We start from the raw sequence: 25,006 nt of genomic DNA on the forward strand, positions 1-25,006 counted from the left end.
CTCGAACTCACAGAGATCTGCCTGCCTCTGCCTCCCTAGTGCTGGGATTAAAGGTGTGCGCCACCACCGCCCGGCTATAAGTTTTCTTTAAAGACAGAAAACTCATGGTGGAGTTGGTTGGTGGGCCACAGGGAGGTTTGACCCCAGCTACGGCTCTCCCAGCCCTCTCCTTGAACCTATCCCTTTCAGACTCCAGCTGAAATTGATGGGGATCCGAGCACCAAGAAGCCAGCCATACACAAGAAGAAGTCGGGAGATGTGTCTGCTGGTCCTGATGCAGGCCTTTCTCCAGGCTCCCAGGGTGACTCCAAGTAAGTGATCAGGTACCCACCCACTAGAGACGCCCAGGGCTCTGCTGCAGCTCCCGTAAGCTGATTGCATTGATGAGGCACATATGGGCTCAGCAGTTGTTTGAGGCACAGTTCCCAAGAGCTTTATCGAACACCTAGCCATTGACCCTCAAGACCATGTCAAGGACCAGGGTGGCCACTTGCTTGTAATGATGTCTCAGCCACAGCCAGGCCAGGTCACCTGCTCTGATTGCACACATGGCTGACAGGAGCTGACATTGTGTCCTTCGTTTTAGTCACTGTTTCTACTGTTGTGAGGAAACACCATGACCAAGGCAACTCTTAAAAAAAGAAAGCATTTAATTTGAGCTGGCTTATGGTTTTGAAGGGTTTGTCCATGATCATCATGGCAGCAAACATGGAGCTGGAGCAGTAGCTATGAGCAGACGGAGAGACACTGGGCCTGGCCTGACTCCACCCCAAGTGACATCTCCTCCCACAAGGCCGTACTTCCTAATCTTTCCCAAACAGTTCCACACCCTGGTGACTGAGCGTTCAAAATGAGCTTGTGAGGCTTCTCTCTCACTCAAACCACCACACTTGAGGCAGGGTCTCTCACTGGACCTGGGGGTCATTAGGCTGCTTGGCTAGCAGACTCCAAGAATCTACCACCCCCACCCACAGCAGTGGGATTACATGCGTGCACCCCTGCGCCCAGTGCGATGTGGTACAGACGCAGGCCCTCAGACTCACACAGCAAGCGCTTACCATTGAGCTGCCTCCCAGCCACCTCCGTTTCTTCATCTGTTTACTTCTTTATTCTGAGGCAGGGTTTTTGTGGCCCTGGCTGTCAGGAACTCACTCTGTAGACCTGGTGAACTAACTCACAGAGATCCACCTGCCTCTGTCTCCGCCTCCTGAGTTCTGAAATTAAAGGTGTGTACCACCATGCCAAGCCCTCCATTTTTTTTCCCCCAATGAAGTCAAAAGCAGATCCTGGATGGGCTTAGCTTTACATAGCTGTAACCCCAGCCCTGAGGAGGCTGAGGCAGGAGGGTGGTCACTGTCTGAAGCCGTCCTGAGCTGTGAAGATACCATCTCAAAAACCCCTCCGTCACCTCTGCAACCACGCTGGGCCCTCAGACTTGACAACTTCCTGTGCTGCCCAGACAGCCTTGCTAGACTGCTCTAGAATGGTTCTTTCACAGAAGAGTCTGTGGGGCAGGAACACTTCTGCCCTAACCATAGCAAGTAATAGAAAAACATAGAACGTGGTGGGGATGGGGCACAAGGAGGCCTCTGCTGCTAAGTGTCAGAATCCAGGGGCTGTAACCAAGAAGAGTTGAATCTCACAAGAGGTCAGATGAAACGGGGCTCTGCTCAGCCCAGAGGGGCTGCCCTTGGCCTGGATCTGGGGACTCCAGGCGTTCTTGTTCACAGTGACTGATGCTGCCTCCACCTTCATGGAGCTCTCTCCAACCAGTGGCTTTTCTTAAATTGTTTTTGGTCTGTTACAGTTCTAGTGAAGAAGCCTTGGGCTGCTCCACCCCTGAGTCACACCTCAGCCCCTCACTGGAGAATCCTAGACAGGGTTCCACCCCTGAGCCACACCCCCAGGCCCTTCTGTTTTGTTTTGTAAGAATACTTACTATTGGATTTGTATTGTGTTGGTTAATTCATATCTCATCCTATATTTCTTCAGCTGGTCACAAACACAAAGACCTTTCCCACACAAGATCCCAGTCAGAGTCTGAGGTAACTTTTTGGTGTGTAACCATTTGTCCCTTCCGTGCCCAGCAGCCACTTAATAATGTCACCATTTCTCTGGCTTTCTTCACATACTGTGTCCATGAAAAGCCATCAGGGGGCAAGAGCTCATTATTTTAAGTTATTTTCATTTATATTGCGTGTGTGTGCACACATGCTGTGTGTGGAAGTCAGAGAACAACTTGCTGGAGTCAGTTCCCATACAAGTTGTCAGGCTTGTGGCTCGCCTTTACCGCTCACCAGCCCTTCACTGCATTCTTTTTATGACACTGGGGCAAGCTGAGTCCTGCGCAGCATCCTCCTTAGCTCAGGCAGACAGATGCCGTCTGTCTGACCATGCCTCATCCAGTCCTCCACAATGAACCATTGTCTTTGTTAGGTGGCCTCCATTTTTTGTTTTAAATTGGTGATGAGAACATGGCTTCCCTTGGAGAGGATCCAATCTTATAACTTCTGCTTCTCAGGCCTTAAACTTCATGCAGGCCTGGCATGGTGGTGCACATTTTAGTCCTGGCACTCAGGAGGCAGAGGCAGGCTGATCTACTTGAGTTTGAAGCCAGCCTGGTCTACAGAGAAAGTTCCAGGACAGCCAGTGCTGCACAGAGAAACCCTGTCTTGAAAAAACAAAACCAAGGGCTGGAGAAATGGCTCAGGTTAAAAGCACTGACTGTTCTTGCAGATGTCCTGAATTTAGTTCCCAGCAACCACATGGTAGCCGACAACCATCTATAATGAGATCTGGTGCCCTCTTCTGGCCTGCAGGCATACATGGAGGCAGAATGTTGTATGCATAATAAGTAAATCTTTACAAAAAAGAAAAGAAAAGAAAAACCCAAAATGTTCAGAGAAGAGGCATGGCGCATAACACACCCCAGCTGCTGAGGATGCAAAGGCCACTCTGGGCTGCCTATAGACCCTGTCTCAAAAGCAAAATGGCTGGGCATACTGACACATGCCTTTAATCCTGGTACCTGGGAGGGGTCTCTGCATTTGAGGCCAGCCTAGCCAACATAGTAAAACTGTCTCGAAAGAAAAAGTGGGACTAGAGAGATGGCTTAGTGGTTAAGAGTACCTGCCCTGCTTCCAGAGGACACAAATTGGGTCCCCTCACCATGTCTGGTGACTCACTGCAGAGGGATCACACAGCCTCCTCTGGCCCACAAAGGCACTGCACTCACAGTGTGTACACCCACAGATACACGCACACCCGAGGTAAAGATTTAAACAAAAACACTGTCTCCTGCAGATCTGCCTTTAAGCGGCTGTTCCTGCACAAAACCAAGGATAAGAAACCTAGCCTGGAGGGCGTGGAGGAGATGGAGAGCAATGGAGGGCAGGTGGCACAGGAAGCCTCCGCCAAGAAGAATCTAGAAGGTTGGTTGGTTCCCCGTAACTTCCAGAATCAGTTGCCTAGCCATGCCTACAACTGTCAGGTCCCAGTGGCAGTGTCTGAGCCCTGGGAGTGGACCTAAGTGTGTACCTGGGCGCTCATTTCTAACCTTGCTTCTGACTGCCCTGTGTCCCTGCAGCACTTTCCAGCCAGCAGCACCGCCATGCTGTGGGTGAGAAGCCCCTGAAAGGGAAAAAGAACCGAAACCGCAAGGTCGGCCAGATCACAGTGTCAGAGAAGTGGCGTGAGTCGGTGTTCCGCAAGATCACCAATGCCAACGAGCTCAAGTTTCTGGATGAGTTCCTGCTCAACAAGGTGAGCCGCCAGGATGCCAGTTGTTAGGCACCCAGGCTAGAGATGGCACAGTAAGGTGGCTGTTCATCCCTAGGACCTGGGCTCTGCCCCCAGCTCAGGGGATTAAACAATACAAAAGATTTCTGGGGACAGCGAGCACACGAGGTCCCTCTCCCTCTCCACAGCACTCAGGGAGGAGCTAAATTCAGGTCTACATTAAAAAAAAAGCGGAATAGGGCTGCTGAGGTGGCAGGTGAAGGTGCTTGCTGCCAAGTTTGATGCTCCAGGCCTACACAGAACAGTTCACACAGGTTGATGTCTTCTAACCCCATAACGCCGTGACATGCATGTGTGCACACACAAACTTATTTAAATTAAAAAAAATGTGTATGAGTGTTTTGCCTGCATGTATGCTCACTACCTGCACACAGTGCCCACAGAGGCTAGAAGGCATGAAATCCCCTGGAGCGTCTGTGTGTGCTAGGAACAGAGCCCAGATCCTCCGGAAGAGCATCCAGTGCTCTAAAGCAGGGAGCTGTCTCCCCAGCCTGGAAAGTGGTTTAGTTCTTTAAAGAAAATTCTAAATTCTAAATCTAAAGCCAGCTGGTCCCCTGCATGGCCCATCTGAATTTTTCTCACTCCAAGTCAATGTCTGTGTTGTGAATATTAGTAAGCTGTGCTCCACTCTGTTCTCTCCCGAGAGCTTCAGGCAAACGGCTGTAGAGTACTGATAGGAGTTCATGTTCAGAGTGTGTACTGCTCTCTGCTGCACAGTGCATATCATCTTGTTCATGTTCAGAGTGTGCACTGCTCTCTGCTGCACAGAGCATATCATCTTGTTCATGTTCAGAGTGTGCACTGCTCTCTGCTGCACAGTGCATATCATCTTGCTGTTCCGGCTTGAAATCCACAGCTGCAGTTGCCACAGGCCTTGGGAAGCTGAGGCAGGAGGATTACAACTCCCAGGCTGGCCAAACTATTCCAAAAAAAAAAAAAATACTCTGAAGAATTAGAGTTTGGCTGAGTGGGACAGTGCAAGCCTCACCTTCCTGAGGCCCTTGGTTCCATCCACACATTGCGAAGCCCCACAAAACCCTGTCCTGTAGCCATCTTCAGATGCATGCATGATGCCCTTTGGGCTAGAATGGCATGTAGGACAGGAGCCCCACGCTGAGTCAGGTTTCATAGCCGGCACTGACTAAATGTGAGCAGCCCTGACCACCTCTCCCTGCAGGTGAACGACCTGCGCTCACAGAAGACACCCATCGAGAGCTTGTTCATCGAGGCCACTGAGCGGTTCAGGAGCAACATTAAGACCATGTACTCTGTGCCTGTGCGTGGACCCCACCCCAGCTGCCCATACCTTACCTCCCCCAGTCCCACTCCACAAGCCCTTGGCTGGGTCATGGGGACACCTTATCATGTTCCTACAGAACGGAAAGATCCATGTAGGCTACAAGGACCTAATGGAGAACTACCAGATCGTTGTCAACAACCTGGCTGCCGAGCGTGGGGAGAAGGACACCAACCTGGTCCTCAATGTCTTCCAGTCACTGCTGGATGAGTTCACCCGCAGCTACACCAAAACTGACTTTGAGCCGACTAAGGTAGGCAGTTTCACCCCCACAACCCCCATCCTGTCCTGGGTCCTCCCCCATGTCTTCCTTGCCCAGCCCCTCCCATTTAGTCATACACATCTCTCCCCAGCCTCACCCACCACCCTAGCAGACCTCATCCTCCCAGCCCTACCGGCTATAGCGCCATCATCTCCCTGGTCAGCCATGGCCCCGATGCTGCTCTGTTGAGCAGGCTGTGGGTTTTAGGGTGCCTTATGCTACTCCAGGTGGGTCATGGTGCTTTCAAGCTCCCTACCTCCTTTCTGAGGACAGGGATGTTCCTAGGGGACAGTTGGTCTGACTATTCATCCCCACATGGGCTTCATCTCTCTCTCTCTCAGCAAAGCAAAGCCCAGAAGAAGAAGCGGAAACAGGAACGTGCTGTGAGTAGCCGTGTGTGTGTGTGTGTGTGTGTGTGTGTGTGTGTGTGTGTGTGTGTGTGTGCAGGAGCATGCTGTGAGTAGCTGTGTGTCCATTTGGGTTCATATGTTGATTGTGTGCAGCCCATCCAGCACCTCAGAGCCATGGGAAGGAGCTGCTACTGAGACAGTGGAGTGGGAAGGGTGCCCACTCAGCCCAGCTTCCCACTCCCTTTCCCACCCCAGGTCCAGGAGCACAATGGACATGTGTTTGCCAGCTACCAGGTGAACATCCCGCAGTCGTGTGAGCAGTGTCTCTCCTATATCTGGCTCATGGACAAGGCTCTGCTGTGCAGTGGTGAGCCCCACCCTGTCCTGGCCACATGGGTGCCCTACCTCTGCCACCCTCCTTGTCCTCCTGCCTGTTCTTGAGAATGCTCCTCTCAACACATGGCAGGCACGCATACACATACACAGAGGCAGGCAACTTGACTGTCATGGGGGCCCTACCTATGTACCATGGTTCATGGTGCTCACACAGCTTCAACCTTCACCCCTTCCAGTTCTTCACAGACACCTCACTTATCCTCTAAAGCATGCCAATACACAAATGCAACGCAGAGCTGGCTGGTTGTGCATCCAGAGGGTGGCCAAGCCAGGCCCAGCTGACCTCCTGACTCAATGTCCTGGGTCTCTTCATTTCCTCTGGGCTCAGGACTGGAACCCCACCCCAACATGCATGCATGCACACACACACGCATCTACACCTTGACAGTGCTGGTCCCACCACCCTAGATCTTAGCTGACATCCTAGTGTAGTTGAAAGAGTATCACTCAGCCACTGTCAGGTTGAGTTCCCACAGGCGCCTCCTGTATAACCAAGACCTTGGTCTCTCTTGAGCACCAGTTACCACCCACCCATCTTCTCATGAGAATCAGCAGAGCGTGATCCATATGATTTAGAACGCAGTTAAGGTCCCCAGACAGTGAGTGGGTGTTCTCAGGAACCTGGGGTCCTCTGTACCCTCTGTAACTTCTGCTCTGGCCCCTTAGTATGCAAGATGACCTGCCACAAAAAATGCGTGCACAAGATTCAGAGCTACTGCTCCTACACAGGAAGGAGGAAGGTGAGTGTGCCTAAACCTGGAGCTTTCTAGAACATTACAGCTAGGCCTCCCAGGGGAGTGGCAGGAGGGCTGTGGCCTCCGGTTCCCCTGCAAGAATTCCCCTGCTAAAGAGTCCTGGGCCTCGCAGAGGGAGGCCCTCAACCGTGCATGAAGGTGTTGGGGTCCAAGTTTGTGGGACAATAAGAATTAGAGCCCAATCTGTTAAAGGGCTGTGGGGCTGGGGCACCTTCTCCCCAGGAAGGGCCATCTAGCCTGTGGGTGCTGCATGGAGGGAGCCCACAAGCCCAGAACCCACCCCCAGCATCCCTTCAAGAACAAAGTGGGCAGACAGGGATAGAGGGGGCTGGGGCCAGTGGCCATCAGGACTGATTCTCCACCCCAACTGTAGAGTGAGCCGGGTGCCGAGCCAGGCCACTTTGGTGTGTGTGTGGACAGCCTAACCAGTGACAAGGCCTCCGTGCCCATCGTGCTGGAGAAGCTTCTAGAACATGTAGAGATGCACGGCCTGTATACCGAGGGCCTCTACCGCAAATCGGGCGCTGCTAACCGAACTCGGGAACTGAGGCAGGCACTACAGACAGGTAAGGCACTAGAAGCAGACGCCCTAGCCGGTCCCACTGGTCAGCACCCAGTCACTGCTCACCTGTTCCCACCTGCAGACCCTGCTGCAGTCAACCTGGAAGACTTCCCCATCCATGCCATTACTGGGGTCCTGAAGCAGTGGCTGAGGGAGCTGCCTGAGCCCCTCATGACCTTTGCCCAGTATGGAGACTTCCTCAGGGCTGTTGGTGAGCCATAGAGAAAGGGGTGAGGCCTGGAGCATGTTCTGTTCCAGCTGGGGCCCACAGTTTGGGTTGGCTGTTTCCCTCTGGAAACATGAAGGGCCTTGGTGCACCCCAAATGCTTGGGTGATGCCACCCAGGACTGATGGCCCTGGCCTCCCCCAGAGCTTCCCGAGAAGCAGGAACAGCTGGCTGCCATCTATGCGGTTTTGGACCACCTGCCTGAGGCCAACCACACCTCTCTGGAGAGGCTCATCTTCCATCTTGTCAAGCAAGTGCCCCTCCCCCAGGAGCCCACACGGCTGTGCCCTGTGACCCTGCAGCATGTCCTGGCCACTAATACCAAGACATGAACTTGGCATTGGGATCAGGGAGGGGTGCAGGAGGGGTTCCCCCTAACTGTTGGCTCTGCAGGGTGGCTCTACTTGAGGATGTGAACCGCATGTCACCAGGAGCTCTGGCCATCATCTTTGCACCCTGCCTACTACGCTGCCCCGACAACTCGGACCCTCTGACCAGCATGAAGGATGTACTGAAGATTACCACGTGAGTCCCCTGTCCCGTTCCAGGTCAGCTACAGAGCATGACTGTCTCCAGAATCTAACGAGAGCTCACTCAAAGCCCGCCTAGCCTCCGTCACCCCGGAATCTCAGGTCACACATGCCGTGATAGGTAGGTGTGGTGCTCAAAGGACAACTGCCAGGAGTTGGTTCTCTTCTTCCCTGTAGGTCTGAGGGATTAAACTCGGGTCATCCGGTTTGGCAGCAAACACCTTGACCTTCTGAGCTGTTTTTCCAGTGGCCCCTTAGGTTTCTTCAACAGTCTTCTCTCCCCTCCCCTCCACATGCACACACCATGCATACACGAACACACCTCTTTTTCTTTCCTATGATGCTAAGAGCTGGAAGCAGGGTTCCATGTGTCCCCAACACACATGCTCAGGCCTGCCAGGCCCTCCCTCCTCAGTGTATGCTGTAGCAAGCACACTGTTTTAACTAAAACCTAATATTTAACAAAAGGCAGATTTGAAATGAGTGGAACTGGGGTTCCAGAAGCCACCCCAGTGCAGGCAACATGGAGGCAGGGTTCCACACACCGGGAGAGCACGGCCACACATCTCCCTATTCAGTGAAGACCATGCTCTGAGTTGCCCAAAGCATTCAAGGGACGAGACTCCTAAGCCCCTTGACGGGGAAAGGTGGCCATTAGAGCAGTGTGTCCACCTCTGGGTGGACAAGCAGTTTTCCATCATTTTCTTTAGAACTCCGAAAGGCTGGAGTGTGGCTCTGGGCTAAAGGTCTTGTTCCATCTCCTAGCCTTATCCCCCAGTGAAAACATAAAAAGCCTGCCAGAAGAGGACCTTTAATGGCCTGTCCCCTTGGCAGTTTTCTTAAGGTAAAGCTGAGGAGGATCCCTCTGATCCCCAGCCATGCTCCTGGCCACCAACATAAAATGTTGTGGGTGAGGAAGGAGCCCAAAGCCACTGGGAGGTGGCGGGACAGGCACAGACTCACTCCCTGTGTCCTCTGGTCATGATAGGGAGGCTTGCCTTTCCCCTCACTAGTGCTGACTTTGAGCTGAGTCCCGCTGGTGCTGACCATCGAGTGGGCGCCATGGGAGTCTAGCTCACAGAGCTCTGACAGGGCCCCAGTCTCTCTGGACCCTCTCCTTTCCTAGGAAAGTAGTTCCCCTGCCAGCCTACACCAGCCTTTTACCTCCTGCCCTGGGCATTCTCAAAGAGGCAGTGAGCCCCCCTGACAAGGTATCCCAGGGTCCCAGCCCTGGCCCAGGCCCTGTGCGGCTCTCTGGGACTGACCGAGTCTGTCCACAGGTGTGTGGAGATGCTCATCAAAGAACAGATGAGGAAGTACAAGATGAAGATGGAGGAGATCAACCAGCTGGAGGCAGCTGAGAGCATTGCATTCCGTAGGCTCTCCCTGTTGCGGCAAAATGCTGTGAGTGCTGGCCTTGGGGCTGTATGGCTGGGCAGGGGTTTAGGCCATAAGGTGAGGCCACGTGGGCAAGTGGGGCAGAGCCCTGCCATCACCAAATGGTTAACTCCACTTAGCCAGACACAGCCCCTCTGTTGCCCAGACATGCCTGGCCTGACTTCCTCCTTGCCTGAACATAGTGCATAGGAGTTCTCATTGCAGAAGCACCCACTCTGGTGCTGGGGGAGGGGTCAGGTCCTGGGCTCCCATGGGAGCCAATTGGTCTTCAACCTGCTACCAGCTGCTGGTCAGGTCCTGCTCATGCCAGTGTGGCAGGCTCAGCACACCAGTTCACCTGTGTTGTTTCTCTCCCAGCCATGGCCTCTCAAACTGGGGTTTTCGTCTCCCTATGAGGGGGTCCGGGTATGTACACATTGTGTGGGCCGGGCTGCATGTCTCCAGATGCATGCTGGGTAGTCTTGGCCATAGCATAAAGCATGTCCTAACCTCCTGGAATTGCATGCTGTTTCCCACTAGATTCCTGCAGAACTCCAGGCACAGAGCCCTGGAGTGGGTCTACCTCACAACTAACCTAGAGCTGATGTTGCCCACACTTCCTCCAAGCACTAAGATCTGCTCTGGGTCAGATCTGCCGCTTCCTTGTTTCAGACCAAAAGCCCCAGGACCCCAGTGATGCAGGACAGCAGTTTGGAGGAGCTGGAGGCCCTCCCCGAGGAGACGGCAGGTGGCGATGAGGACCGAGAGAAGGAGATTCTCATGGAACGGATCCAGTCCATCAAGGAGGAGAAGCAAGTGTCATGTGCCAGTTCTGCTAACACTCATCTAGTCCCAGCAGGCGCCTGATGCAAAACTGATTGTGGGGTTGCGGGGTGGGCAGATGCCAAGGGCATTACTGACTGCATGTGCTTGGTATGAGGGAGGGCCCAGGAGGAGCAGGACTACTTTGGGGGTTGTCTCTTGGCAGGAATGGCTTCAGATATGGTATCTCCACCCTTAGGGAGGACATCACATACCGGTTGCCTGAGCTGGACCCGCGGGGCTCTGACGAGGAAAACCTGGACTCGGAGACATCGGCTAGCACCGAGAGCCTGCTGGAGGAGAGGGGCGCACGGGGAGGCGTGGAAGGTCAGTGTGAAGGTGGCATTCGATGACTCTCCCCGCCATGGCAGGCCCAGGGCAGGAGCTCACCCATGCCCCCGCTGCAGTAACCCCGAGTCTGTCTCTCCAAGGGCCCCCCGCACCTGCTCTCCCCTGCCCCAGTGTGCCCACCCCGAACCCCCTCCCCGCGGCCGCTGCCCCTGCACGTCGAAGGCCGACATCCTTCGTCACGGTCAGAGTGAAGACACACCGGAGGACTCCCATCATGCCCATGGCAAACATCAAGCTCCCGCCGGGCCTGCCATCGCACCTGACCGACTGGGCACCTGCTCTCCCAGAGGCTGCTGTTCTGGTGAGGCGTCGAGAGCCACCTGCCCGCCGACAGGACCAGGTACATTCTGTATACATCGCCCCCGGGGCTGACCTACCATCGCAGGGCACCCTGGACCACGATGTCAGACTTCCTGGAGCCAAACGCAGATATTCGGATCCCCCTACCTATTGCCTGCCGCCTAACTCCAGCCAGGCCAATGGCTGAGGACTATGGTAGGCAGTCTGCATGACCTGAAACCCCAGCTGGCCTTCCGCTCTCTGAGAAGGATCCAAAATGAAAAGCATCCGGAAGGATGAGACAGGCACCAGCTCTGTGTGGCGTGAAGGCTCGGGGCTGCTGGCCAGGAGCCCCAGTCTACACAGTGGTGACCTTTGTACTTAGTCTCAGTAACTGTTTCTCTGTTTGTTGTTTACATAACTAGTTCTAACAGCCTTACTGGAGGACCAAACTGTTATTTTATATGTGTATATGAGGGCTTTCATATCAGCTCTTTCCACCTTTGTGACCTGGATGGGGGTGGCCACGCCCAGCTGCCGGCTCCACCCCCGGCCAGTGGACAGTGGACTTGTGGGACATCTGTTGCCCTCCCAGATGCCTCCCAGAATTGGCCATACAGCCAGAGAACCTTCCAGCGTTGTTGGAGCTTTCCACAGGGTCACAGCTGTTGGCTGAAGACAGGACAGGAGTGGGAAGCCCCACCAACCTGCATTCCAGGGAAGCCTGAATATAGCCTACTTGGCTCTGCCCACTGTGCCTTGAGGCTGCCTGCCCTATGGGCTGCAAGGAGCCAGGGACTCCGGACCTTTAGGGGCAGGCAGCCCAGGCTGGAGCTCCTCTGCAGCCCCAGTGACAGCCTGGGTCCTTTAGAGCACAGCTCTCTTCTCTCAGGCTCCACCCCCCTCCTAGAGGTACACACAGGCCACCAGCCTGGGACCAAGGAAGCTCTGCAGAGGTGTGAAATAAAAGTACTTGAGTTGGTGTGGCCTTGCTGCAGGGCTGGATCAGAGTGGGTGGGGTCCTGTCTGAAGAAAGGCCTACCTGAAGCACCAGCCAGTGCTGCCTGAGCTGCCCTTCCCAAAGTGGACAAGGTGAAGCCAGAACTGCCCACAGCACAGGCCGCACCCAAGAGGTGAAGCATGAGGTTCCAGCTAACTTGGGCTGAGAGTGAGGCCTGCATGAAGAGAAAGAAAAGGACCATTAAGACCTCATTCCCTGAAGAGGCTGCTGCAGAGGCCAGTTGAGGCATCCATAGCCTGGAACGAACTGTTGAACAGGTGAGAGATTCCACACCTGCTCTCAAGTGCCCAAGACCTGAAGAAATAGCCCTGCTGTGAAGAACCAAGAGATGGCTTTGTTCCCAGCACCAGCTGGAGCCTCACATGCACCTGTAACTCCGGATCCAAGGGATTGGGCACCCTCTTCTGGCCTCATAGGCACCAGGCATACAGGTGGTGCACACACATATGCAGGCAAAATACCTGTACACATAAAATAAATACAGTTTTTTGTTTTTAAAGTAGATGTACTAAAAATGTATGAAATTCCCACTAGGAGCTGGGGAGACAGCTCGGGACACTTGGTGTACAAATAGGAAGACCTGAATTCAAATTCTAGCACCCGTGGAAAAGCTGGTATGCCTCGTGCCAAGAGAACAGGACAGAGTGGTAGAGCAGGACACTTGGCATCCTCCAGCCTGTGTGCAGGAGCACATGCACACACACTTCCCTTCAGGCTGGTCTTGGGGGCACACCTAGTACCAGCACTCAGAAGCTGGAGGCAAGAGGATAAGGAGTTGAGAACTAGCTTGGCCTGTGTCACAAAAAGTCCACCCCACTCATTTCCCATAAGGGCCCCGACTCCCTGAGGCCTGGGAGACTTGTGGGACTTACTGGCCCAGGTTTGGAGACTCTTGGCCCAGGAGCAGCAGTTCTCAACCCCCCAAGGTTTGGAGACTGTTATAGATGTTTGTGAGCCACAGGTAGTGCTGAGAATATATCTTCTGAGCCGCCCTCCTGATCTGCCCTGTATTCTTACCCTGTTGGCAGCTCCTCCAGCCTCTCCACAAAGGTGGCAGATAGAGAAGTCTGACAGGTGGCACACAGCTGTTAGCCACTTCATTGCGTTGGCAAAATGCCTGGCAACAGATGTCACTGAAGGAAGGGTTGGTTTGGGCTCATAATTTGAGTACATAGTCCATGATAGAAGGGCAGACATGGCAACTGGAGGCTCAGAGTAACCTAAGCCTCTTGAGCACACTCAGAGGTTTCCGAAGTGACTGGATTCTGTAAAATTGGGGAGTTTAAGTACATGCCGAGAGTTCACAGCTAGCCTGGGCTACGGTCTAGAGCTTCTAGTGCTTTAATGAAACACCATGACCAAAAAAGCAATTGGGGAGGAGGAAGGGGTCTATTTGGTTTATTGTCACTGTTCATTAAAAGTCAGAACAGGAACTCAAACTAGACAGGAACCTTGGAGGCAGGAGCTGATGGAAAAGACATGGAAGTTGCTTCTTACTGGCTTGCTTAGCCTGCTTTCTTACAGAACCCAGACCAGGTCAGGGATGACCCCACCATTCACTAAGAAAATGCCCATAGGCTTGCTTACAGCTCCAGCTTATAAAGACTCATTTGAGGTTTCCTGTGCCCTCTCTGATGACTCTAGCTTGTGTCATGTTGAAATAAAACTAACCAAGCTAGATACATACATGGGTCGGCCACGTCTCAAAATAACAAGCCAGGCATACTAATACCAACACTTCTGAGGCAGAGGCAGTGAACTCAACACTGTTTGAGGCCAGCCTGGTCTACATAGCAAGTTCCAGGACTAGATAGTGTGCCCATCACACAAAGAACTGACTGCTTTAGCCTTTTGTGGAACCCTGTGCTAGTCCATCCTAAGGACACAGGAGGGCATCACCAGGCTGCCCGTGGAAGCAATCAAAGAGCCTGCTTATGAGAGGAAGTGTAGCCAGGGTATCCGGCCAGTTATAGCCCTCCATTCAAATTAAGGTTGTGTTTGATCCCATGGGGCCTGCAGCACCCTCTCTGCCTGGGGTGGGAATGGTTGCTTCTTAGGCATGAGACTGGGGAATAGGGGTGGTACAGCAGGTAGCTCTTGGTAGTTTAAAAAAATATTTTTTTGCCAGGCAGTGGTGTCACATGCCTTTAATCCCAGCACTTGGGAGGCAAAAGCCGGGGAACATGAGTTCGAGGCCAGCTTGGTCTATAGAGCTGAGTTCCAAGACAGAGAAACCCTGTCTTGAAAAAAAGAAAAAGAAAAAAATTAACTTATCTCTATACATGTGTAGAAGCCGGAGATCTTGCTCTGTGGCTCTCATCTTTGAGACAGCTCTGAACCTGAGCTCCTTGAATGGCCAGCTGGCTCCATCTAGTGTTGAGATTGTAGAACCACTCCTTACACCTGACTGACCTTTTAAAAAACATTATTATAGTCTTATAAAGGACTATAAAATAGTCTTTATTTATTAAAAACCAAAGGACATGTGGTGGTGGTGCACACTTGTAATCCCAGCACTCAAGAGGCAGAAGCAGATGGATCTCTGAGTTTGAGGCCAGCCTGGTCTACATAATGAGTTTCAAGCCAGCCAGGGCTATATAAACCTTGCTGTTATGGCTTAAGTAAAAATGCTGCAGGTCCCTGAGTGGCTGCAGCAGGCAGTAGGTCCCGAGAGCACGCCTTGGGTCCCTAAAGTGGCAGCAGACAGTGGGTTGTGGGTCTGAGAGCAGCCAGGCAGGGAGCCGCGTGGTGGTGAGAGACCTTGATGGGGCAGCCAGTCCCACCAGGAGAGACCACGCCACAGGTCTCCAAAGGCTGCTGGTCCATGCGGTGGGAAAGAGACAGAGACATGTTTAGGCATACCATGCAGAGTGAGGTTGGATATTTATTTAGTGGGTTATGGAGGGGAAGGGGAGAAGAAGAAGAGAGAAACAGAAGGGGGAAGGGGGAGACAGAAGCTGCTTCTTCAAGAGGGAGACAGAAAGGGAAGGACTCAGGCTAGAAGCTGAAGATCAGCCTGCCTCAGTGGGCCGGGAAGGGAGTGGGCGTGTCTTGTCTTTTAAAGGGACAGAGCAGACCATTACATTTACCTTTGCTCCCCCCCCCAAAAGCCGAGAGGCTTCTGAGGCGAGTGCACAGGAGTCTTCTCAGGGTCAGGTACATTTGATGGGTACAGTGGTGAGGAGGCCCTCGGAGTCTCGTGTCACCCTCATCTGCTTCCGGGGCAGTTGGCTCCAACACACAGTGGGCCTTGGGCCACTTGCAGTGGTTCCGAAGCTGGATTATGGGGATTGCCTGATTGCCTGGGGTGTGTCTCCAGTCTAAGAGGCTGAGCTTCCTCTACTGTCCCATCCGTCCCATCTCTGTCCATTGGTCTTGCTGAGATCGAGCAGGATGAAGGGCCAGACTAGAGAACAAACCTTACAGGACCTCTCTGGGAGCCCTCTGCTGGACCACACACTTGAAAATCCCGAGGGAAGTTCACCCCAGAGGTCGCCCTCTCCATACCTCAGGAAGATTGCCGTTACCTTTTAATATTTTTTGAGACTTAAGTATTTTTATTTTATGTTAATGGGTGTTTTGACAGAATGTGTATGCCTGTATACCATGTGCACGGCTGATGCCTGTGGAAGCCAGAGCAGGGTCTCAGCTCCCTAGAACTAGGGTTACAGATGGGTGTAACTACCATTGAGGGTGTTGAAAATCGAACCTAGATCCTCTGGGGAGCATTCAGTGTTCTTAACCTCTGAATCATCTCCCCAGTGCCGCCACCTTTTCATGTCGTCCTTGACCCTAACTAGACAGGACCACCGCAGGGCAGCCTGAAGTCTGGTCTCAGACTGTAGACTACACTTGGTTCTTTCTGTGAGTGCTGGGGATTTGAATGCAAGCCCTTGTCCTTTTGAGGGCAGCCTCTTTACCCTCTTTACATGCCCCAACCCCTTGGACAGATGTGGTCATCGAGGCATGCACAGCACTTTCGTGTTTCAGAATCAAGGCAAGCTCAACACGAGTAATACTGACAGCACTGTCTGTCCTAAGTCCCAAGGCTGGAGAGAGAAGGCTGTCACACAGTGTCTCCAGGGTATTTCTGAAGTGAGCAGGACCCAGGTGACCTGAGGGGTGGGTTTCGTGCCATGCTCTGGTACTCATGAAGACCTCCCCTTCCCTTGACATGAAGTCAGTAGCAGTGGCAGGTAAACTCACACACGGTGGAAGAGAACCAACTCACGCAAGTCATCTGTGCACTGTGACATAGGGCACAGGAGCACATATGCACACAAATATAATTTCAAGCCGGGCGTTGGTGGCGCATGCCTTTAATCCCAGCACTCGGGAGGCAGAGGCAGGCGGATCTCTGTGAGTTTGAGACCAGCCTGGTCTACAGAGCTAGTTCCAGGACAGGCTCCAAAACCACAGAGAAACCCTGTCTCGAAAAAAAAACAAATATAATTTCAAAATTTAAAAAATCCCACCCAGTGGCAGCTTTTCTGTGTGTGTCTGTTGTTTCTTCATCGTGTGTCACCCAGTTGGGTCAGTCCTGAAGACACGCAGGTCGCAGCAACACATATGGTGCACACAAATAACACAGGGTCACCCTGTCTGTTCGTGTGCTGCTCACGATGGAAGTGAGTCGGGGCTGCAGAGTGAGGCTTTGTCTCCATAGCCTGGTAGAGCTGGCTCAGAAGTTACAGTGCTTACTGTTCTTTCAGAGGACCCAGGACCACACGACCCTCACACCCTAACTCCACTGTCAGCGGAGCCAATGCCATTTTTGTTTTTTAAGGTTTAAATATATATATTTATTCATATTTAAATATTAATATATATGACTTTTGAGACAGGGTTCTCTGTGTGGTCCTGGCTGTCCTGGAACTAACTCTATAGACCAGGCTGGCTTCTACCTCAAAGATCTGCCTGTCTCTGCCTCCTGAGTGCTGGGATTAAAGACATAAGCCACCATGCCCAGTTTAAAATGTGTGTGTTGTAATTGTATGTCTTTGTGTGGGTGTGTACATGTGAATGCAGGTCCCTGAAGAACTGGAGCTGGAGCTGGAGTTGTAGGAGATCGTGAGCTACCTGACATGGGTTCTGGGAACTGAACTCAGGTCCTCTTGCAAGAGCACCACAAGCTTCTAACTGCTGAGCCATTTATTCAGCCCAGGGTTTGTTAGAAACTTGCTCAGATTGGAGATGGTTTGCCCGACACTTCTCATTCTCAGAAGTCATGGGAGGGGGCTCAGTGGTTAAGAGCACATACTGTTCTTGCAGAGGACCTGATTCCAATTCCCAGCACCCACTTTGGGGAGTTCACAACCACCTGTGGTTCCAGTTCCAGAAGATCCAGTGTTTACTTCTGGCCTCCATGGGCATTTGCACTTACAGGCATGAATCCATACATGCACATAGACCCACACACATACATATAATTTAAATAAAATTCAAAGCCAAAACACTAAAAGCTGGGTGTAGTACTGAGGGCTTGTAATCCCAGTTCTGGGAAGAGCTAGCTAGCCCAACCTACAGAGGCCAGAGACCATATCTCGAATTCAGGCATGCTGCTGCACATCTTTAGTCCTAGCACTTGGGAGGTAGAGACAGGAAGATCTCTGTTCAAGGCCAGCCTGGTCTGGTGAGACTGTTGAGAGAGAGGAGGAGATGGGAGAGAAGAATGACACCGAGGTTGCACTTTGACCTCCACAGGGAACAGGTCTCCATGCAAACACGAATGCTCAAAAGGCGCGCGCTCGCACACACACACACACACACACACACACACACACACACACACACAGTGGCCTGATTGGATTGACATTGGATTCCTATATTCCTATAGGATGCTATATCTGACCCAGCCGTTTCTATCCTCAGCCAGAGCCTTTCCATTCTGTAATAAATCCTTATGGTCCATTTTATGAAAATGGAGCTCGCCAGCGAATCACAGACCATGATCCAGATCTGCCCCCCCCCCCTTGGGTCCTGTTCCCTTAAGACTGAGAAATGTAGCAGTTGTTTTTCCAACAGAGTAAAGGAAGCTGGCTCAATTTCAGAGTTGGGCAATATGAGAAAAAAAAATCCTCACTTCATATTAAGAGTGCTGGATGAGGGGCTGGAAAGATCGCTAAGCGATTAAGAGCATTGGCTGCTGTTCCAGGGGTCCTAAATTCAATCTCCAGCAACCACATGGTGGCTCACAACCATCCATAATGAGATCTGGTGCCCTCTTCTGCATATGCATATATGCAGAGAGAACATTGTATACATAATTAATAAATCTTAAAAAAATAAAAGAGTGGATGAGCCGCCTTTAACCCCAGCACTCGGGAGGCAGAGGCAGGCGGATCTCTGTGAGTTCGAGGCCAACCTGTTCTACAAAGTGAGTTCCAGGACAGCTAGAGACACCCTGTTTTGTAAAAGAGGGGCCTATTGCTTCCTGATGGTCTGTGATTCGCTGGCGAGCTCCATTTTCATAAAATGGACCATAATGATTTATTACAGAATGGAAAGGCTCTGGCTGAGGATAGAAACGGCTGGGTCAGAGCTCGGGAGGCAGACTGCCAGGGCTGGAAACTAGCCGGTCTGTCCGACGGAAGCGCCCACCTGGCATGTCATCAAGCCAGGCTCGGGGAAAGCCCCAGGCGAAAGGAGAAAGCGAAGGCTGGGGCTTGGCTACGGAGCGCTCAGAGGAGAAACGCGCACTGGGGAGCTGTGACGAGCAAGCGGAACGCAGTGACCCGGGAGCGTTGCGTGTGGGTCCGAAGCTGACGACGGTCCTTTCGGTCCTGCCAGCCAAAGCTTCCCGAGCGTGATCGGCAGCCCCAGCCTTGTCTGGGTCAGAGATTCTGCCCAAAATAAGAAAAAAGGTCAAACAACAAAAGTACAACTTTAAAAGATGCTCTCTCATTTAAACAACAACAACAAAAAAAACCCGATTTATCTTTGAACAAGGTAGGCGCAGCGCCGGGGCTTGAAACATTACTTCCGTCCGAAGCCCAGCAGGGCGGACCGCGGAGGGGAAGGGACGAACGCCCAAAAGCAAGCGCCCTTACAGGCACTTCCGCCCTTTTCCAAGATGGCGCAGACGGAAGGGGCCAGTCACCGCCCGCCGGCGACGTCGCGGCTGGAGTTGAACCTCGTGAGGTTGCTGTGTCGCTGCGAGTCGATGGCGGCAGAAAAGCGGGAGCCAAACGAGTGGCGTCTGGAGAAGGTGAGGGACTCCTACGCTCCCGCAGAGGCCTCGAACCCTAAAGGCAGACGAGCCATCTCCCTGGCCACGCCCCTTCCGGCTGGGTGCTGCACTTCAAGTGCGGCTCCGCCCCTAGGCTGGCAGGTCCTAGATGCCCAGGTTGCTCTCCCTGATATCACCCCCTCGTGCACAGGCCACTCCCTCTGTGCCACGTCATGACTATATGCTCCTCCCCCGGTCCGTAATCCCACCCCCTTGGGCCCACCCCTTTCTCTTGCAAGCAGGCCTTGGGGTCCTGGCCTGGCTGACACACTCCCTTCCCTCCCAGTATGTGGGTGCCCTGGAAGACATGCTGCAGGCCCTGAAAATCCAAGCCAGGTGAGTGTGCGGCACTGAGACCCTCCCCGAGGCTGCGACAGTGGCAGGTTGACTTCCTCTTGCTGCCTTTCAGCAAACCTGCCTCCGAAGTCATCAGCGAGTACTCGCGCAAGGTGGACTTCCTGAAGGGCATGCTGCAGGCTGAGAAGCTGGTGAGCCCATCCTCCCACCCCTCGGGTCTTATGGCCCCCAAGGACTGGACACAGCCTCCAATGATTTATCCCCCCCCTTCCCACGTTCCCTCAGACCTCCTCCTCCGAGAAGGCTCTAGCTAACCAGTTCCTGGCCCCTGGCCGCGTGCCCACCACAGCCAGGGAGCGGGTGCCTGCCACCAAGACCGTACATTTGCAGTCCCGGGCACGTTACACCAGTGAGATGCGGAGTGAGCTGCTGGGCACGGTAGGATTCCCTCCCTTGTCCCTGGGACCATCCTCATGATAGCAACAGAGTAGTCTGTACAGGGACAGAGATCGAACATAGTATCAGAAACCCTGGAGAGCCCACAGACAAGGCTTCCTCAGAGAAGGTGCTCAAGACATTGCTAAAGGAATACGAATTGGTTCATGGGAAAAATCACGGTGGTGGCACTGGCCTTTAATCCCAGCACTCGGGAGGCAGAGGCAGGCAGATCTCTGTGAGTTCGAGACCAGCCTGGTCTACAGAGCAAGTTCCAGGACAGCCAGGGCTACACAGTAAAACCCTGTCTCCAAAAAAAGGGGAAGGAGCATGCCTGTTTAAGCCCCAGAGTTGGCACCATCAGAATTTGGGTCAGTTTCTTTACAATACCTCAGAGCACTTCACGTGGGTCATCCCAAGGTAGAGAGATTTAGGGACAACATCAAAGTGCATGGCCTCATGCCTCTCCCTCTCCCCACAGGAGCCGTCTGGGGGTGAGTCATGCTGAGGACTGTCCCTGCTGCCCACACTCTTCATGCCTGCCTGCTTTGATTTTCCCAGCCCTGGAAGCAGGCCACCCAGGGTCAACTGAGTAATGCCTGGGGCGGGGAGGGGGGCGCTGAGGAAGAGAAGGCCTCCCCAGGCCTGGCACCTTGCGGATAGGACAGGTGTTCTACAAGTCACTCTACCTAGGACTTTTAAGTATGGTGAGACCAGGGGACAGTAGTTCATAGGCCCAACAGCATTCTGGGTAGCAGAGTTAGCACAGGGCAAGGGCAAGAGTTGGAGATAGAAAACCAACCTTCGTCCTTGGCCTCTTTTGCTTCCAGAGCTTGAGATGGACATGAGGAAGCGCATGTGAGTATCTTAGCCACTGAGAAGTGGGGAAAGGGGGCGCTGGATGAAGCTGGGGCCGTTGAGGCGCTGCTACATGGACCCACTGTCCACTGGTAGTCCTTTCTGGGTTGCTGTTCCTGGGATGTAAAAAAGCCAGGGAAACTGAGTCCCGGGCAGCACTGAGGGATCCTTGGGAAGGCGCCATGTGGGTGTCTATATCTCTCCATCACTCCTGGGTACCCACTACATGTGGCGTTGGCAGAGCAAAGGGGTCCAGGCCTGCAGATGAGAAGCATTCAGCGTCTGAGCTCGACCTCGTCCTCCAGAGGCACCAGGGCCTCCAGGAAAAGCTGGCGGAGGAAATGCTAGGCCTGGCACGCAGCCTCAAGACCAACACACTGGCCGCCCAGAGTGTCATCAAGAAGGACAACCAGGTGTGGGAACACGGCAGTTCTGCCTTGGGGCACTGAGGAAGGTCTGCAGAAGAGGGATGAAATTGGGACCAGTGTCGGTGTTTGTAGGCTCAGCAGGAGTTTGGTAAAGCCCAAGGAGGGGTGGCTGAGGGATACCCCGTAGAGGGCACAGCATCAGCTAGGACTAGAAGCACAAACCACGCAGGAGGCAGTGGTCACATTTGGTCCCCACTCCTCCCACAGACCCTGTCACACTCTCTGAAGATGGCCGACCAGAACCTGGAGAAGCTGAAGATGGAATCGGAGCGCCTGGAGCAGCACGCACAGAAGTCAGTGAACTGGCTGCTGTGGGCCATGCTCATCGTCGTGTGCTTCGTCTTCATCAGCATGATCCTGTTCATCCGCATCATGCCCCGGCTGAAATAAAGCCCCTGAAATAAAGTCCACCGCCAGCTGAAGTCGGCTAACATAGTGGAACCCTGATTCTATTCCCCACAAATAGCAAAAGGCTTGTTAGCCACTTCAGCTGGTACAGGCATTTGCCACAGGGCCTGACAACCCGAGTTCCACTCCAGAGCACACACTGCAGAAGGGGAGCACACACAAAGTGCAGTAAGAATTGGGGGAAAAAGGCAAATCGAAACGTTTTTTGTTGTTGTTGTTGTTTTTCAAGACAAGCTTTCTCTGTGTAACATTCCTAGCTGTCCTGGAACTATCTCTGTAGTCCAGGATGGCCTCGAACCCACAGAGATCCGCCTGCCTCTGTCTCCTGAGTGCTGGGATTAAAGGCATGCGCCACCACTGCCCGGCTATCAAAAGCTATTTAATAATAAATATATTTAATGTAGTTCCAGGAACCTGACAGCTCTGACCTTTCAGCAGCTGCACGCATGTGGCATGCACACGTGATTAACATCATAAAAGTCTAAACATTTTTTAGGGATGGGGCAATGACTCATTGTTAAAGTGCTTGTTGCCCAAGTATGCAGAGGAAGATTCGAATCCTCAGTACCCCATCGTAGGGTGCCAGGGCTGGGGTGCATGAAGCTGTGATCCCAGTGCTAGGAGTAGTTACTGGCGCATCTACCTGGGAGCTCGCTGACCAGCCAAAGCCAAAACGGGGAGCATCAGTATCAAAAAATAAGATGGGGAGACAGAGAAAGTCGCCCAATAACCTGAGCTGGCCTCTGCTTACACACAGAATCACAAGTTTTTTTTTTAAAGTACAATTACTAAAAAAACTAAATCAAGCTGGAAAAACTACCGCCTTTTTTTTTTTTTCCTCCAACAAATAGATTTCGGAAAGTGAATAGGTCTAGACAGTTCCACTAGAAGGCTGACTCAAACCCGGGCGTCAACATTTCACAGGCCCCACCCACCGCGCTTAGCCCCGCCCCGGCAGCCGGACGCCCTGGATAGCGGGTCCGCAGGCAGTTCCTGCACAGCTGCGTTCCCGGTAGCAGGGCCAGGCGCGGATCCGCGGCTGTGGGACAGGTGACCCTGAGAGGGACCCTGAGCGGGACGACCCGGATGACCGGCGGGCGGGCGGAGGCCGGGGATTCCGCGGGGACGTGATCGTGGGCTGCAGCGGTGGGCGCAGCGGTCGGGGTCGCGCCCTTCCGGCTTCAGAATCGGGGGCGGGTCGGCACTGCGCGGCCAGCCAACCGCGTGCCTTCATGCAGACGGAGGCGGGGTGACTCCAGGGCGGCTCTCCAGCGCCCCCTTCCGGGGTGCGCGTCCTAAAGTGCGGAGTCTGGGTTGCGCGACCAGCGGACCGCGCTCGCGTACGCAAATACCCGCAGGCCCCGCCCCCAGCCGCGGTCCGCCGGGTCCTCTCGCCGCCCGCAGGCTCCGGTCCAGGCGCTCAGGCCCCAACACTGCCTGCATTTCGTCTCCCGTCGCCGGGGGGCGCCCTAGCGACGCGGCCTCGCGCATGCCAGTCCCGGAGCGCCCGCAACCCCGCCCGGCGGGCCACGAGCCCCGGGTGAGTGCCACACTCGGAGACCCTACGTGGGGGAACCCCGCTTCCTGACACCCCTTAACCGCGATCCTCGCTGCTGCGCAGACGCTGGTATCGCGAAGCCCAGTGTCTCGCGCTCGGCAAGCACAGTGCCAGCCCGCGCCCGGGGAGCTCCACAGGAGGCCCCGGAAGATCGTGTTTGCGGACGAGCTACGCCCCCGGGCCCCGCCGTACGCAGAGAAGCCTCCCAAAGTTCTGGGACCACGTCCCAACCCAGTACCTGACTATGAGCTGTGAGTGCCCTACTGTGGCTCTTTGCTGTAAGGCCTTCTAGCCTAGGCTAACCTCAAAGTCATGAACCTCCTGCCCTAGTCTCCCGAGTCACCACGATCCTGTACCCTCCATGCTTTTTAATGCCTCGGAATTAGGAAGGGTCAGGACTGAGTTAGGAAATGAGGGCATTTGGGGCTGGGGTCCCAGCGTGGGCAAAGAAAAGCCAGTTGCCGTGATGGAGTGGAACGACAGATTTTCTTCCATTCGCACACTTAACCCCTTCCAATCTGTAGTAAGTACCCGCCAGTGAGCAGCAGAAGGGATCGGAGCCGCTACGCCGCTGTGTTCCAGGACCAGTACGGAGAATTCTTGGAGCTCCAGCGCGAGGTGGGGGCCACGCAGGCCAAGCTCCGGCAGCTGGAGGCCCTGCTGATGTCACTGCCCCCACCCCGAAGCCAGGTCAGCCCCGGGGCCTCTAGTGTCCCCAGCTCCCTGCGACTGTTCTTCCTCTACCGGGTGGGCACTGCTATCAAGGCCATGTCGGCCCTTTCCCACCCTTCTGAGCCCCTTCCCCACCTCGCCCTTTCAGGAGGAGGCTCATGTGGCAGCTCGAGTCTGGAGAGAGCTTGAAAAGAAGCGGGCGGTGAGTGGAGACTCCTGTGGCTGTGGCCTCTGGTCCTGTCCCGAGGTGGGGACCCTGTAGTGAAAGCTGGGATTTATAAAGAGCTGAATGAAAATCTTGAAGGCCTCGGGTCAGAAGGCCAGGGAGACTTCCTCAACCCTCTCCCTCCCCCAGGATCCTGGCTTCCTGGATAAGCAGGCTCGCTGTCACTACCTGAAGAGTAAACTGAGGCACATCAAGGCCCAGATCCGAAAATTTGATGACCAAGGGGACAGCGACAGTGAGGGCTCCGTGTACTTCTGAGTGTCCTGGAGATGGTGGTGGCTTTTTGTCCCATGGGGAATCACACTCTAGTTCTTCCAGGGGAAGCAAGTCCTGCTGAGAATCCCAGAGAATAAACACGGGTTAGACAGCTCCCTGCTAGCAATTCCTTGATTTGGGGGGGGGGGGGGACACACGGACAACGAAAGGAACTATCCAAGGTCACTGGTTTCGGGCAGCAATTGTGTCGGTTCCAGTATGGGGGAGGGAGGCAGATGAACATTTGGGGAGCAGCCTGGGCTACAGTGAGACTGCCCCAAACCAATCATTTCTGTAGGTGTGATGGAAGCATGCCTGGTGGGTGAGATCCAACCACCTGGAACTTCCTGGGCGTCTGCAGGGGGTGCACCCCACATAGGTCCTCTGGTGTTGGACAGACACAGGCTGTGTGTCATCTGAGACTAACCCCGAGTCACAGGATAACAAAAGCCAGGCCAGGTGTCCAGTTCTGGCCACTAGGACAGTCAGTTACCCCTGGTCCTGGAAATGTGGCAAGTTCAAAACCAGTGAGTCCCAGATGTCTTCCAACAGAGAGAGGCCTCATGTGTGGGGTTTTACAGGAAAAGAAGCTCATAAGGCCTTGGGCATGCTAAG

General features: G+C 53.8%; 3 protein-coding genes across 14 annotated transcripts in view; all 3 read left to right on the forward strand.

Annotated features, from left to right (window-relative positions):
* Positions 1 to 12,484, forward strand: part of Myo9b (myosin IXB) — an 87,954-nt gene extending 75,470 nt beyond the window's left edge. For 10 of the 11 annotated variants that reach the window (XM_026785304.1, XM_026785307.1, XM_026785312.1 and 7 more), the window contains 17 exons: positions 190 to 311; positions 3,304 to 3,431; positions 3,587 to 3,762; positions 4,976 to 5,074; positions 5,175 to 5,348; positions 5,699 to 5,740; positions 5,963 to 6,074; positions 6,770 to 6,843; positions 7,232 to 7,424; positions 7,503 to 7,631; positions 7,791 to 7,896; positions 8,040 to 8,171; positions 9,457 to 9,580; positions 9,932 to 9,979; positions 10,226 to 10,365; positions 10,575 to 10,702; positions 10,807 to 12,484. In XM_026785304.1, coding sequence (XP_026641105.1) covers positions 190 to 311; positions 3,304 to 3,431; positions 3,587 to 3,762; positions 4,976 to 5,074; positions 5,175 to 5,348; positions 5,699 to 5,740; positions 5,963 to 6,074; positions 6,770 to 6,843; positions 7,232 to 7,424; positions 7,503 to 7,631; positions 7,791 to 7,896; positions 8,040 to 8,171; positions 9,457 to 9,580; positions 9,932 to 9,979; positions 10,226 to 10,365; positions 10,575 to 10,702; positions 10,807 to 11,213 — 2,334 coding nt within the window. In that variant the 3' untranslated portion in view covers positions 11,214 to 12,484. The remainder of the gene's footprint in view (positions 1 to 189; positions 312 to 3,303; positions 3,432 to 3,586; positions 3,763 to 4,975; positions 5,075 to 5,174; positions 5,349 to 5,698; positions 5,741 to 5,962; positions 6,075 to 6,769; positions 6,844 to 7,231; positions 7,425 to 7,502; positions 7,632 to 7,790; positions 7,897 to 8,039; positions 8,172 to 9,456; positions 9,581 to 9,931; positions 9,980 to 10,225; positions 10,366 to 10,574; positions 10,703 to 10,806) is intronic. The other variant, XM_026785313.1, reaches the window with a different exon arrangement.
* Positions 12,485 to 18,799: 6,315 nt separating this feature from the next.
* Positions 18,800 to 21,703, forward strand: Use1 (unconventional SNARE in the ER 1). Of its 2 annotated transcripts, XM_026785325.1 has the most exons (9): positions 18,802 to 18,974; positions 19,099 to 19,233; positions 19,541 to 19,590; positions 19,664 to 19,742; positions 19,837 to 19,989; positions 20,468 to 20,480; positions 20,817 to 20,844; positions 21,086 to 21,257; positions 21,480 to 21,703. In XM_026785325.1, exons 2-9 carry the CDS (start codon positions 19,099 to 19,101, stop codon positions 21,660 to 21,662), a joined length of 813 nt encoding a protein of 270 aa, XP_026641126.1. In that variant the 5' UTR covers positions 18,802 to 18,974; the 3' UTR covers positions 21,663 to 21,703. The 2 variants fall into 2 exon arrangements, with proteins under 2 accessions (XP_005359207.1, XP_026641126.1); XM_005359150.3 differs by having other exon boundaries at positions 18,800 to 19,233.
* A 1,082-nt stretch (positions 21,704 to 22,785) lies between these two features.
* Ocel1 (occludin/ELL domain containing 1) lies at positions 22,786 to 24,504 on the forward strand (the record flags this gene model as incomplete). Its single annotated transcript, XM_026785231.1, has 5 exons — positions 22,786 to 23,220; positions 23,302 to 23,489; positions 23,763 to 23,928; positions 24,059 to 24,112; positions 24,266 to 24,504. Coding segments are annotated over 5 exons (972 nt in total), but the record flags the coding sequence as incomplete, so codon positions are not given.
* Between the last annotated feature and the right edge of the window lie 502 nt (positions 24,505 to 25,006).

The sequence above is a fragment of the Microtus ochrogaster genome, linkage group LG1, assembly GCF_000317375.1.
Source record: "Microtus ochrogaster isolate Prairie Vole_2 linkage group LG1, MicOch1.0, whole genome shotgun sequence".
Classification (NCBI taxonomy): Eukaryota; Metazoa; Chordata; class Mammalia; order Rodentia; family Cricetidae; genus Microtus; species Microtus ochrogaster.

What these genes read in the sequence shown, in the direction of transcription:
- Use1 (XM_005359150.3), top strand. Translation starts at nt 19,099, where the DNA reads ATGGCGCAGACGGAAGGGGCCAGTCACCGCCCGCCGGCGACGTCGCGG. An exon ending in ACGAGTGGCGTCTGGAGAAG is followed by an intron (nt 19,234 to 19,540) that starts GTGAGGGACTCC and finishes CTTCCCTCCCAG; the next exon opens with TATGTGGGTGCCCTGGAAGA. An exon ending in TCATCAAGAAGGACAACCAG is followed by an intron (nt 21,258 to 21,479) that starts GTGTGGGAACAC and finishes CTCCTCCCACAG; the next exon opens with ACCCTGTCACACTCTCTGAA.